This window comes from Glandiceps talaboti, chromosome 23 (assembly GCF_964340395.1).
Source record: "Glandiceps talaboti chromosome 23, keGlaTala1.1, whole genome shotgun sequence".
NCBI classification, from domain to species: Eukaryota; Metazoa; Hemichordata; class Enteropneusta; family Spengelidae; genus Glandiceps; species Glandiceps talaboti.
This window is the reverse complement of record NC_135571.1, coordinates 14,317,422-14,332,901: the sequence shown is the minus strand read 5'-3', so window position 1 is coordinate 14,332,901 and position 15,480 is coordinate 14,317,422. Positions and strand designations below refer to the sequence as shown.

General features: G+C 34.7%; 1 protein-coding gene across 4 annotated transcripts in view; it reads right to left on the bottom strand.

The window, feature by feature from the left end:
- Positions 1 to 15,480, bottom strand: part of LOC144452982 (dynein axonemal heavy chain 1-like) — a 94,897-nt gene that overhangs the window by 65,610 nt on the left and 13,807 nt on the right. For all 4 annotated transcript variants that reach the window (XM_078144229.1, XM_078144230.1, XM_078144232.1 and 1 more), the window contains exons 13-20: positions 14,803 to 15,028; positions 13,003 to 13,205; positions 12,329 to 12,470; positions 9,980 to 10,135; positions 7,734 to 7,932; positions 6,110 to 6,363; positions 4,839 to 5,051; positions 3,985 to 4,149 (exon numbers count right to left, since the gene is read on the bottom strand). In XM_078144229.1, coding sequence (XP_078000355.1) covers positions 3,985 to 4,149; positions 4,839 to 5,051; positions 6,110 to 6,363; positions 7,734 to 7,932; positions 9,980 to 10,135; positions 12,329 to 12,470; positions 13,003 to 13,205; positions 14,803 to 15,028 — 1,558 coding nt within the window. The remainder of the gene's footprint in view (positions 1 to 3,984; positions 4,150 to 4,838; positions 5,052 to 6,109; positions 6,364 to 7,733; positions 7,933 to 9,979; positions 10,136 to 12,328; positions 12,471 to 13,002; positions 13,206 to 14,802; positions 15,029 to 15,480) is intronic.

Genomic DNA, 15,480 nt, shown 5'->3' with positions numbered 1-15,480 from the left:
CAAACACACTGACTATTCTACACTGTCATGCAATATTATGTACTGTCCTCAGTAGTTGACTAGATGGTTTGTAAAAACACATACTGAAAACAATCACACTGACTATTCTACACTGTCATGCAATGTTATGTACTGTCCTCAGTAGTTGACTAGATGGTTTGTAAAAACACATACTGAAAACAATCACACTGACTATTCTACACTGTCATGCAATGTTATGTACTGTCCTCAGTAGTTGACTAGATGGTTTGTAAAAACACATACTGAAAACAATCACACTGACTATTCTACACTGTCATGCAATATTATGTACTGTCCTCAGTAGTTGACTAGATGGTTTGTAAAAACACATACTGAAAACAAACACACTGACTATTCTACACTGTCATGCAATATTATGTACTGTTCTCAGTAGTTGACTAGATGGTTTGTAAAAACACATACTGAAAACAAACACACTGACTATTCTACACTGTCATGCAATGTTATGTTCTGTTCTCAGTAGTTGACTAGATGGTTTGTAAAAACACATACTGAAAACAAACACACTGACTATTCTACACTGTCATGCAATGTTATGTTCTGTTCTCAGTAGTTGACTAGATGGTTTGTAAAAACACATACTGAAAACAAACACACTGACTATTCTACACTGTCATGCAATGTTATGTACTGTCCTCAGTAGTTGACTAGATGGTTTGTAAAAACACATACTGAAAACAATCACACTGACTATTCTACACTGTCATGCAATATTATGTACTGTCCTCAGTAGTAGACTAGATGGTTTGTAAAAACACATACTGAAAACAATCACACTGACTATTCTACACTGTCATGCAATGTTATGTACTGTCCTCAGTAGTTGACTAGATGGTTTGTAAAAACACATACTGAAAACAATCACACTGACTATTCTACACTGTCATGCAATGTTGTGTACTGTTCTCAGTAGTTGACAAGATGGTTTGTAAAAACACATACTGAAAACAAACACACTGACTATTCTACACTGTCATGCAATGTTATGTACTGTCCTCAGTAGTTGACTAGATGGTTTGTAAAAACACATACTGAAAACAATCACACTGACTATTCTACACTGTCATGTAATGTTATGTACTGTCCTCAGTAGTTGACTAGATGGTTTGTAAAAACACGTAGTACTGAAAACAATCACACTGACTATTCTACACTGTCATGCAATGTTATGTACTGTCCTCAGTAGTTGACTAGATGGTTTGTAAAAACACATACTGAAAACAAACACACTGACTATTCTACACTGTCATGCAATGTTATGTGCTGTCCTCAGTAGTTGACTAGATGGTTTGTAAAAACACATACTGAAAACAATCACACTGACTATTCTACACTGTCATGCAATATTATGTACTGTCCTCAGTAGTTGACTAGATGGTTTGTAAAAACACATACTGAAAACAATCACACTGACTATTCTACACTGTCATGCAATATTATGTACTGTCCTCAGTAGTTGACTAGATGGTTTGTAAAAACACATAGTACTGAAAATAATCACACTGACTATTCTACACTGTCATGCAATGTTATGTACTGTTCTCAGTAGTAGACTAGATGGTTTGTAAAAACACATACTGAAAACAATCACACTGACTATTCTACACTGTCATGTAATGTTATGTACTGTCCTCAGTAGTTGACTAGATGGTTTGTAAAAACACATACTGAAAACAAACACACTGACTATTCTACACTGTCATGTAATGTTATGTACTGTCCTCAGTAGTTGACTAGATGGTTTGTAAAAACACATACTGAAAACAATCACACTGACTATTCTACACTGTCATGCAATATTATGTACTGTCCTCAGTAACTGACTAGATGGTTTGTAAAAACACATACTGAAAACAATCACACTGACTATTCTACACTGTCATGCAATGTTATGTACTGTTCTCAGTAGTAGACTAGATGGTTTGTAAAAACACATACTGAAAACAATCACACTGACTATTCTACACTGTCATGTAATGTTATGTACTGTCCTCAGTAGTTGACTAGATGGTTTGTAAAAACACATACTGAAAACAAACACACTGACTATTCTACACTGTCATGCAATGTTATGTACTGTTCTCAGTAGTTGACTAGATGGTTTGTAAAAACACATACTGAAAACAATCACACTGACTATTCTACACTGTCATGCAATGTTATGTACTGTTCTCAGTAGTTGACTAGATGGTTTGTAAAAACACATACTGAAAACAATCACACTGACTATTCTACACTGTCATGCAATGTTATGTACTGTTCTCAGTAGTTGACTAGATGGTTTGTAAAAACACATACTGAAAACAATCACACTGACTATTCTACACTGTCATGCAATATTATGTACTGTCCTCAGTAGTTGACTAGATGGTTTGTAAAAACACATACTGAAAACAATCACACTGACTATTCTACACTGTCATGCAATGTTATGTACTGTTCTCAGTAGTAGACTAGATGGTTTGTAAAAACACATACTGAAAACAATCACACTGACTATTCTACACTGTCATGCAATGTTGTGTACTGTCCTCAGTAGTTGACTAGATGGTTTGTAAAAACACATACTGAAAACAATCACACTGACTATTCTACACTGTCATGCAATGTTATGTACTGTCCTCAGTAGTTGACTAGATGGTTTGTAAAAACACATACTGAAAACAATCACACTGACTATTCTACACTGTCATGCAATGTTGTGTACTGTTCTCAGTAGATGACTTACTTGCTGTGAATTTTTGAATTCAAGGAGATTGAAACAAAGACACTACATTAAAAGTTGACCATGCATACTACTGCATAAACTTAAAGCAAGTGAAATTTGTCCAGTTGCTGAATACGCTTTGAGGAGATTTAGCATAGATGTAGATTACCTATAGTATTGGATTGTCCTATCATTGTAGTTACAATGATAGGACTTCACTAACATGGTTCAACACAGTGTACACAGGTTCACTTTTGTTTGATCTAGGGATTGGACTTACTCCAATCTGATTAAAATCTGATATAGGGAACTTGGTACGATTTCTTTATTTGCCTCTTACTTCTATTGTCATTTGTTCTTTTTAGTTCTGTCAGCACCTGATGTCTACATGTACATCTGACAAAATAACATAGACGTTCTCGTACAAAACGTGAATACTGAGTGGATTTACTACATGAATGAGAATTATGTGTAATGTGGCAAAACATACAGGTACAATTCTTCAGAATGCTCTGTTTGAAAAGATCTTGAGCACAGAGCACAGGCAACGATGTTATCGTTACTGTGGTTCTCTTTCCTTTAATTTTGAATGTTGAGTGTTATATTGCAAAACAGATTCTGAATACATAAATCAGATATAGGTACAAGGCACTCACAGAATGAAAAAAAAGACAATAAAAGTAGGAAGTAAATAAAGAAATTGTGTAAAGTTTCCTACATCTACATCAGATTTTGCCTATTCTACTAGTGATGTCTAAGGAGCATATTAACTGATATTGTCAGTGGTAGGCTGCCAAATATGGCAGCAAGAAGTGGTAAACAAAATCTACTAAAACTTGGTTGTATTTTTTTTTTTTTTTTTTTTTTTTTTTTTTTTTGTACTTGGTTGTACTCCTACTGAAATTAATAAAATAATATATTTGTATATGAAGCACAGTGTTGAAGTATGATTGTAGAGTAGCTATATACATGACTGTCATCTATGGGGAGAGATGATAATTGAAGTAAGTGAACATGGTCAGATGGCCCTTGATTGGTTCCTTCGGTTGACTGCCCTGTATCATGTGACAGTATAGGCCAGTCATGTGACAGTATAAACCAATCATGACCTCGATGTAATAAAGTTGTTTGTCCAACCAAGTCCACCCAATGGTTGTATTGCCATGAATGGTATATTACCACCTACATGACATAGTCATGACAACAGTGTATTATATTATTGAACTAAATCTCACCTGTGGGTTCTCCTTGGCATTTTTCATGATACGCCTCCACATTCTGTCCATGGTTTGGTATCTCTTACTTTCTACAGGCAGTTGTCTGTTAATGTCTTCAGAACTAAAGATGGGTTCTAAGTAGAGCCATGCACGCTGACAGTTTAACCATTCATCTAATACATCCTGTAATATATTATCATATCAATGTTAGTACTATGGAAAATGTGCTATCGGCAACCTATGATAGGTCAAAGGTGACCAGGTGCTGCTAACACCGTCTGAAAGTTGCTCTGCAAAATGCATCACCAGTTTTCAGGGTTAAAGTAATGGAAACTTGTCTAAACTTAGACTAAATGGTGAGTGAATTGTAGGATACTGAATTGCTATACAGATGAATTATGAGTATTGTAATTGAAACATGGAGGCCTAAGACGAATTCTAAAATAAAACTGTACAATAGGCCCAACATGTACTGTACTGGAGTGTATGTGTATGCCTAGTAGCAGTACTACTTGTAGGAATACCCTTGGTGATATTTTGTTTTCATTTGAGATATTGATCAAATATGAAAACAGTCACCAAGTACATTCTACTAGTACTAAGAGTACTATACACATACAATGACCACATTTACACTCCAGTATGGTACAGTACTACAATTTGTATTTTTTCTTCAAAATAGGCTTGACCCTAGTAATGATTTTTGTCCTTGATACTCTCCATGTATTTGGACATTGGATGGAACACGTTTAAGATATCAAATCTAAAACTCACACTTTCCTCGGCTGAACGAAGAAAAATATTGAGGAATAATATCTAATTGTCAAATATAGTTAAAATGATGTAGAGTCACATGACAGTATTTATCTTACCTGTGTCATTCTCAGTTTACCTTCCCAGGTTGAGATACGTTCTTCAAATGGTTTTTTAAACGGTGAAAATGACATACTTTGAGTCATAACAATATGGTCATCTAGTAACTGAGTACATTCATCGGATCCTTTCATAATATATGTACCAGTGTCTTTGTACGCCATGATTTCAAATTTAACTGGTTTCCATTCATTCTCCATCTTATCAAGGGCCTACAACAAATAATAGATTTATAGTTTAATAACCTTAAGAACTGACAAAAACATGCACACAAGATGGTTACCTTTACAGTAGTAATACATGAACCATGGTATTGTTGCTAAAAAAGAAAAAAAGACCATTTTTATTGAAATAATAACATCCAAGTATGGATTATTACATACACAGGTAAGTAATACACTGTTGAGGTAGCTGGGAGCAAGTTAGTAATAATGCGAACGTTGAACAATTGACATGACATCCAGGGATTGTAGACACTGTTTAAAAGCAGTACTAGATTGCACTTCCTTGATGTTGATGGGTAAACAGTTCCATTCAAGAATTGTTCGTGGCACGAAAGAGTAACGGTATGCATTTGTTGTTAAGGGAATACGCTGATAGCATTTCATATCAGGAGTTTATCTTGATGACCGTGTGGTATGTGATGGAATGATGCATTTGTCCACTGCAGTGGTTTGGTTTGAGATTTTGTACATAAGTGTTAACCTCAATTGCCATGGCTCTGTATTCTTCTAGTAATTTTCAGTCCAGTTTATATATAGTTTGGACACTAGATTTGCAGTTGTTGTCATTGAGTATGCACCGAGCTGCTCTATGTTGAACTTTCTCAAGCTCTGCTTTTCCAGATTGTGTTATGGGGAATATCCCATAATGAGCAGCAATTTTCAACTTGAGGTCTTACTAGGGTGAAGTAGGCCATCTCCCTTACGTTGCGACTACAGTTATTTAAGTGGTGTTGTAGTAAACCAAGTACATGTACACTTCTTGCTTTTCCAGTGATGTTTTTGATATGTTGGTCCCAGTAAAGGTTATTTGACGTTTCAACACCAAGGTATGGGTGATAATTAACTGCTGATAGTTGTTGGTTGTCTATTGTGTAAGTTGAATGGATTGGTTTTACGTTTGTTTGTAACATGTATCACACAGGAACATACATTCTCTTAATACATGTACTAAATGTATGTTGTTGTTTTTTATTTATTTATTTACTAAATGTATGTTAGTAATGTAAACAATAGAGGAAAACAAGCTGGCATTAAGGTGTACATACCTGTTCTATAGAGTATTCTTTACCAGCCACTTCAGCCACTTTGGCAATTTTATCAATATGTGACTGTAGACCCATTTCTAGACACTTACTAAATGTCAGTGACTGTTTTGGTCTGACTGTAAAACCTAATTCCTGAGACAATGCCTGCCAATGACGTTCTCTCATTCCGGGATTTCGGAGACCTTGGATTAGTGGAATGTAGGGTTTGAAGTCCTCAACCCATTGTTTGATTTCCAAGGCTACGTTCTGTACACCTGTACATGGATAAGCAGGGTGAGTAGCTGTGTTAGTTTTTTATAAGGTCACAAAACAAAATAGGTAATATTTTGTCACATGGTGTCATTGTCTCAGGGTAATATCAATTCACAGAAATAAATATTTCATGACAAGATCATTTTGAGATATGAGGGCAATAATAACAATATTTCATTTTAGTTCAATAATCATTTAGGGCAATAAATATGTATATAGTCAGTGGACAAGGGTGATATCATTGCATACAAGACAATAAATAGGTATATAGTCAGTGGATAAGGGTAATATCATTGCACACAGGTCAATAAATATGTATATCGTCAGTAGACAAGGGTGATATCATTGCACACAGGTCAATAAATATGTATATAGTCAGTGGACAAGAATGATATCATTGCACACAGGTCAATAAATATGTATATAGTCAGTGGACAAGGGTGATATCATTGCACACAGGTCAATAAATATGTATATAGTCAGTGGACAAGAATGATATCATTGCACACAGGTCAATAAATATGTATATAGTCAGTGGACAAGAATGATATCATTGCAAACAAGACAATAAATCAATGTAGCACAGATCAAGGTTGATATACAATGTACAAAGATTGCCAAAGTTCAAAGTTCAGAGTCAGAGCATTAAGTCAGTCCATGCATGGAAATAGTGCAAACACACAGATACATCATATTAAGTCAGTCCATGCATGGAGATAGTGCAAACACACAGATACATCATATTAATTCATAGAAAACAAAGGTCAAAGGTCAAATCGATGATTGACATGCAATAAGGTATATAACAGTGATTGTATATTTAAGATGAAAGTTGTGATGAGTGACGTAAAAACCAAGATGGTGCAATTGAAGAGAAAAATTGGAGAAAAGAAAGCAAGAATTATTAGTAAGAATGAAGACATTCATAGAGAGTTAGTATGACAACAATTAATGTATATGTTAGAGAAATGACTTAAGGTGTAGAGTAGTGGTATCAGTTCAGTTGTGATAAACATGCAGTCTTTAAATTCAGCTCAATTTGGTACATATACTTAAAACATAACTGTTTTGTTGCATCCTAACAATTATTGACAATGTGTGTTTAGGAACGAAAATCTAAAGACTTTGCCCAAACGGAAGACATTCATTTTAAATCTGGTATCAAGAGTACTACCAGACCATCATTTTTTGTGTAAAATATACAATAACATACAAAACACAGTACCACTAAAGCCTTTTATAAGTAGGAACTTAATACGTTCTAATGTTACAAAGTCCACAGAAGACAAAGGGGTGTGTGTATCATACTATGCAGTTTTCCACTTTCTAAAAGTACATGGGGGTACATAAACCATCCCATAATATCACCTACCAGGAATGTCTTTAAAATACTTGACACATTTATGCATTGTCTTGAATGATTCCATCACAGTTCTTTCACACTGTTCTGAATCAATGGATGTGAGTGGATCATTCATCCAGCTTTCATGCCATTTCAACCAATCAGATGTGGTGATCCATAGATTCTTGAATGGTTCAAAGTCTTTGATAAGCCTGGCAAGTTTATCATACTGTCAATACAAAAAAAATCATAAGTCAAGTTTACATCATACCAAAAACATCCCAAGTTATTGTCTTTGAACAGAAAATATGGGTTATATACCCTGATCATTCTACATCTCTACAATCCATCTTGTTTCAGTCATAAGTTTCAAGGTGCTCAAAATACAAGTCAAAACATTCCAAATGACCGTTATTTTCCACAATTTGTCATATATTATACTTGAGGAGGCATAAGTACATTTAGTGTTTTATATATATTCTAGATAATGTATTTTTTACATTGTCATATCAAATAAAATCAAATGAAATATGATATACTGTACTGTACTGTACTGTACTGTAGTACAGTCTATGATTTCTCAATATTTGTCTTCACTCAGTCGGAAAATACTCTTCACCTAAGTGTTTTGTCATGTCTTGTCTACAACTCGTAGTGACAAGGCCCCTTAGGTTACTTGTAATTTCCTTGGCAGAATAGCATGGATTACATAGATGACTTACATTTGTGAGTGGCATTTCAAATACATAGACAATTTCTGTTGTCGACTTACATTTGTGAGTGGCATTTCAAATACGTAGGCAATTTCTGTTGTCGACATACATTTGTGAGTGGCATTTCAAATACATAGACAATTTCTGTTGTTGACTTACATTTGTGAGTGGCATTTCAAATACATAGACAATTTCTGTTGTTGACTTACATTTGTGAGTGGCATTTCAAATACGTAGACATTTTCTGTTGTCGACATACATTTGTGAGTGGCATTTCAAATACATAGACAATTTCTGTTGTTGACTTACATTTGTGAGTGGCATTTCAAATACGTAGACATTTTCTGTTGTCGACATACATTTGTGAGTGGCATTTCAAATACATAGACAATTTCTGTTGTTGACATACATTTGTGAGTGGCATTTCAAATACATAGACAATTTCTGTTGTTGACTTACATTTGTGAGTGGCATTTCAAATACATAGACAATTTCTGTTGTTGACTTACATTTGTGAGTGGCATTTCAAATACGTAGACATTTTCTGTTGTTGACTTACATTTGTGAGTGGCATTTCAAATGCGTAGACATTTTCTGTTGTTGACTTTAATACATTTGTGAGTGGCATTTCAAATACGTAGACATTTTCTGTTGTTCACTTACATTTGTGAGTGACATTTCAAATACATAGACATTTTCTGTTGTTCACTTACATTTGTGAGTGACATTTCAAATACATAGACAATTTCTGTTGTCAACTTACATTTGTGAGTGGCATTTCAAATACATAGACAATTTCTGTTGTTGACTTACATTTGTGAGTGGCAGTTCAAATACATAGACAATTTCTGTTGTCGACTTACATTTGTGAGTGGCATTTCAAATACATAGACAATTTCTGTTGTCGACTTACATTTGTGAGTGGCATTTCAAATACATAGTCATTTTCTGTTGTTGACTTACATTTGTGAGTGGCATTTCAAATACATAGACAATTTCTGTTGTCGACTTACATTTGTGAGTGGCATTTCAAATACATAGACAATTTCTGTTGTTGACTTACATTTGTGAGTGGCATTTCAAATACGTAGTCATTTTCTGTTGTCGACTTACATTTGTGAGTGGCATTTCAAATACATAGTCATTTTCTGTTGTCAACTTACATTTGTGAGTGGCATTTCAAATACGTAGTCATTTTCTGTTGTCAACTTACATTTGTGAGTGGCATTTCAAATACATAGACAATTTCTGTTGTCGACTTACATTTGTGAGTGGCATTTCAAATACATAGACATTTTCTGTTGTTGACTTACATTTGTGAGTGACATTTCAAATACATAGACATTTTCTGTTGTTGACTTACATTTGTGAGTGGCATTTCAAATACGTAGACATTTTCTGTTGTTGACTTACATTTGTGAGTGGCATTTCAAATACATAGACAATTTCTGTTGTTGACTTACATTTGTGAGTGGCATTTCAAATACATAGACAATTTCTGTTGTTGACTTACATTTGTGAGTGGCATTTCAAATACGTAGACAATTTCTGTTGTTGACTTACATTTGTGAGTGGCAGTTCAAATAGACGTTCTCTGTTGTTGTACATTGAGGAAAGTGTCTGGCATTCCTTTAGTTGTTTATTAACTCTTCTTACTTCATTACCAACTTCATGTGACTTGTTGATGTCAGTATGTGCAGCAAAGCCAGCAACAACCATCTGTATGGGATGAACTCATTATTAAAGTATATGTAATGTAAAGCACTGTATGGGGTCAGATGATACCACTGTGTGTGTGTGTGTGTGTGTGTGTGTGTGTGTGTGTGTGTGTGTGTTAATGTGTGTGTATGTATGTGTGTGTGTGTGCGTGCGTGCGTGTGTGTGTATGTGTGTGTGTGTGTGATCATGTCTTCATTTGATAGATTCATTTGACTAGATGAGTGATGATTCAATACAAGCATTATGGGTAATAAGTTTATGACAAAGGTTAAAGGTTAAATAGCTATGACTGATATAGTGATAGTGATAGAATCATGGTCCAAGTCATGCATCATATCATCTCTGAGAAAGTTATCATTTGTCTTGGATTGATGCAACTATTCACCTTCATGATATGTAGATATTGTTACTAAGTCATGCACCTTACCATTGCATTACATGACGTCATGCACCTTACCATTGCATTACATGACACTATATGATTGGCTATCATACATGGAGATATACATATAGTTCATTAAGCAAAACATTCTTACACTGGGACAGTAACGATAAATTCATGTGACATTCCAAAGTAACTATATGGTACTGTCCTATTGATTCTTGGAATCATGAACAATAATCTCCATTCTTACACAGTTTTTGTTGTGGTATACTATTATGAAATCTTCCTTCACTATTTCTGTTTTTCTTCCATCTATATAATATTTACTACACATACTAAAAAATGATCTTTCTCTTGTTTCCTAGATGTCAAATCATATAGGACTGAATGTCGTCATTTCACTGTAGTAAACTTTTGTTTCTTGAATGTCGTAATTTCACGGTACTAGCAAACTTTTGTTTCTTGAATGTTGTCATCTCACTTTGGTTTATCAAAAGGTGGAAGTATTAGCAAACTTTTGAGTCTAGAGTGTCACATTGCACTTTTACTTTGTTTTCTTAAGTAGGTCTAACATAATCCTACCTGTAGTTAAACTTAATATGTGTTGTGTGCTAGTTTTGCTTAATGAACATGCTCCATGTTAGCCTAATAACTGCCATTTCATTACATTAGACTAGATGAGATGATACTGTCATACCATACCAAGTTAACCACACCTTGAACCCAATGACTTGTCTATTAGATTACATTTAGTGAAAACGGAGGCAGGGACAGCTTCGTCTATGTGAAGTGTTATAATGTGCATCACATGGTTGCAATGAGTGCAGAGTATGCATATATGATAACATGATAAGATTAGAATGAAATCATTTTATGATTTGATAACACCACACATAGGGACCGCACTGGACACATTTAAGGCAGTCCTATACAATAAAACCTGTAGTATTATGGGATACGTTAATGGGTCATTTGTAGACATTGACAGTTGTATCATGTCAACCATGCCAAAATTGACCTTACAATTATAACTAGAGACATTTACTATAACTAAGTAGTAGCTACTGACATAGATTAGTTTTCTATCACATACAAGACGAGACAGGGTTATTCTAATTTTTTTACTCATTTATAGAGTGTATACAACTAATAGGAGGTTATTGTACGTTGTAGAGTACAGTCAGGTATTATGGTCCTGATAGACATCAACTGATGTGTTAAAACAAACATACAAACTATAGACATAGTTATCTAAAACTACACATAGGAGTATTAATATGATTACTACTACAATAGGTTTTTTTGGCATGGTTGTCATGGTGAAGTACATAGTGATAGGTAGGGAGGTTGTCATAGTGAAGTACATAGTGATAGTGGGGTAGTTAGAATGAACACTAATACACAGAGAGGTATCAAGAACTTGTTCATTGGATGAGTGGGTGGAGGGATGGATGGATGGATGGATGGAAGAATGGATGGATGGATGGATAGATGGATGGATGGATGGATGGATGGATGGATGGACGGATGGAATGATGGATGATGGATGGATGGATAGATGAGTGAATGAGTGAGTATGTTTGTGATTAAACAACTCATTCTTGATGTGAAAGTTATGCCAAATACAGCGTAAATCAAACAAAAATAAATTTTGAAACTAGTAGCAAAAGTTGTAAGAAATCTTGATCAAGTAGAGAATGAGGAGTGTAGTACATGGTAGTATAGATCATTTGATAGAACCAACTGTGTATTGTCTTGTACAAATGACACATTACAACCAATATGGACAAAGATCTCATTGTATAAACCTGCAAAGTGTCCAGCCGGTCTTGGAAGTTGTTCTGATCCGTTATCTGTATCTTCTGGAAACGTTCTTGGTCTTCTTCTAATTGGTTGTATACTTGCTGCATCTGTATATCTATCTTGTGTGGCCATCCTACAGCTGTCCATCTGAAAATAAACATATTGAAATATTGAAATGGTGTCTTGTGATTGGTCAAGAACAAGTCACATGGGGTACATAAAAGATAACTATGTTGTCCAATGATTGGACAGGAACACGTCACATGGAGTTAGAAATTCCAGATTACAGGAAACCCTCAGTAATTCATGCCTTGCTAACTTGCCATTTCAGGTAAGTCACAGGTTGGCAATTTGGTTTCCATTCTATTTTCTCTCTATAGTTCTTGTGAGCCATTACAAGCATATTAATTAGATTTGAGTCATACATTATATCGTACTACTTGTTAAAGTTACAAAGAATAGCAACTAAATAGTGATACTTGTCTATTATCACAATCTATAAATGTCAGTTGAACAGTCAATTTTGATCAAAGATCATCAAATTATAACAACTCACTTTGCATTGAAATCATCAGTTGACAGATTGTAACAACTCACTTTGCATTGAAGTCATCAGTTGACAGATTGTAACAACTCACTTTGCATTGAAGTCATCAGTTGACAGATTGTAATAACTCACTTTGCATTGAAATCATCAGTTGACAGATTGTAATAAAACTCTTCAATAAGTTCATAATCAGACATTGCTTTGTCAATGATTTCCTGGTGTTCTTTCAATTTATCTGGGATAGTTTCCATCCATGTCTTCATCTCAGAAAGATCTTCAATTTGGTTTGGTTTCTCAAAGAGTCGCCGGGAAATGTACTTGAACTCTTCACATGCCTATTTATCAGATAATTAGGGATAAAGATTGACCATACAGGACAGAGTAATAATTGAAAACCCATAATTCATTTCAAAACAGAGGTCAAAGGTTAGTTTCCACACGTTAGGCATGAAAGAAATAGAAGATAAAAACATGACAATTTGTTAATGTAATGTACATTCATAGTATTATGCACACAGCAAAGAAAGCTTTACCTCTCTATATTACATACACAATTCAATACTGCATGTTGTGACTTTATAGGACATGTACAGAAGCAGATTTTAATTTAGAGGACCATTTGTTATCCCCCACCATATAAAAAATATACATGCACACACACACACACACACACACACACACACACACACACACACACACACACACACACACACACTTCCCTCCTCCATACATACACACTCATTAAATATCTCTGGAGATAAACAACCCCCCCCCCCCCCCCCCCCCCCATTATTACCACTAGTATTTCATGGGCTGGATTGGTAATGGTACCCATGTTAGTATACCCCCTCCCCCTATAAAATTAGAATCCCTGCATACTACCCATACAGTCATATAATTCTACTGACCAGTAGACTTTACAGTACCATTTTAAGATGTTGATGAATGTTACATTGTATTATTTGACATTATTGTTACATACTATACAAATAACATGTATCTGTCTAAGATAGTAAAATTGAACAAATCAAGAAAACGTTGTATATAATCCTGGGTTGGGTTTCACTTACAACAACAAACTTGGTTTATTTCTAGCTTGTGTGACATTGTGTGATTGTCCCCAAGTACTCCTTTATACTATTTACTTGTTTTCGCTTTTGAAAAGGAATTTGTATGACTTACTTAGAATGTATTTGTTACCTTTCTGCATACAAGTACATCTTCTGTATTTGCTATTGTTTCCACTTATAAATAATAATGCATGCATTGTTATAAATTGGGCAAAATAGCTATCTATTCCATAGTAAACAAAGTCCCTACAAAACTAACATGCAAACATGCCTTATGGGAAACAATAAGTATGGAATAGAAGTACAAACTAACACATGCATCACATATATGCACTCAAACAGAGAAATATAGAAAATTTAAAAATTACCCACACTAGAACATGGTGAATGCAGATCCATCACACAAAAATGACCCTAGAGGGTGTTGCAACCAGCTGGTCAATTAGTACAAAGATTTTATGGTGCAGAGGGTGATTACATTTCTGTGCATACCTAACAATTCTACTACAACATGTAGCAACTGTACAGCATACTAACTATAGATGCAGAAAGAAATTAACGCTTTGCACTACTAAGTTTTATATCTATAAGCAGCTGTGCTAAGTAATGTCTGTACAATGTAAATACATAGTACAGTATAGAATATAACACAGTAGACTACATCATGCACACAGTGCTGGTACATAAATAGCACTAGAGATACATGGACTTGTCCATTCACAGTCAGTGTACACTAAACTAACAGTGATTAAAACAACACAGTTGGCTGCAACACCTACAAGGGTTATTTTTGTATGATGGATGGATTGATTACAGAGTTAGATGCACACACAAGGGTGATGATGACAATCACTAGACTCACATCATCAGCTTGTTTACGTAGTTTCTTTGCGAGTAGTTCAAGGAGGGCATTAGCAAGGGCTTTACGCTTCTTGCTGAGTCCCTGTCGAACAGTCTCAGTGTTAACATGATATGGACCAATCACAATACTGCTAGGAATACTGTTCTCCAATTTCTCCTTCTCTGCCAAGTGAAGCTCTATCTCTTTCTTCACCTCTGCTGCGGTGTGCTCTTTAGCATCATACTCCCTAGTAAAACAAGAAAATAGCTCATAATGCTCCCTAGTCTACCAATAAAATACAACTACATATACCAGTATATAATCAACAGTAGACCGTTCAAACAGTATTGTTGTGTGTTTTTGAATGAACACATTCAGTGTGGCGTCCGACAAGGATCGATTCTTGGCCCTCAACTATTTCTGTGGCCCTCAACCCAGATATATTATCCTCCTTTTTGAAATGTACATAAAAATGTTTTGTATCTGGTGAATAAACATTTCAATTCAAATCAATTCAATTCAATTCAATTCAAATCAATTCAAGTATAGAGAATCATACACATATATGCACTGTCTAAATTTATTGACTTACTTGATATACAGGTTAATATCTAAATTTATTGACTTACTTGATATACAGGTTAATATCTAAATTTATTGACTTACTTGATATACAGGTTAATATCTAAATTTATTGAC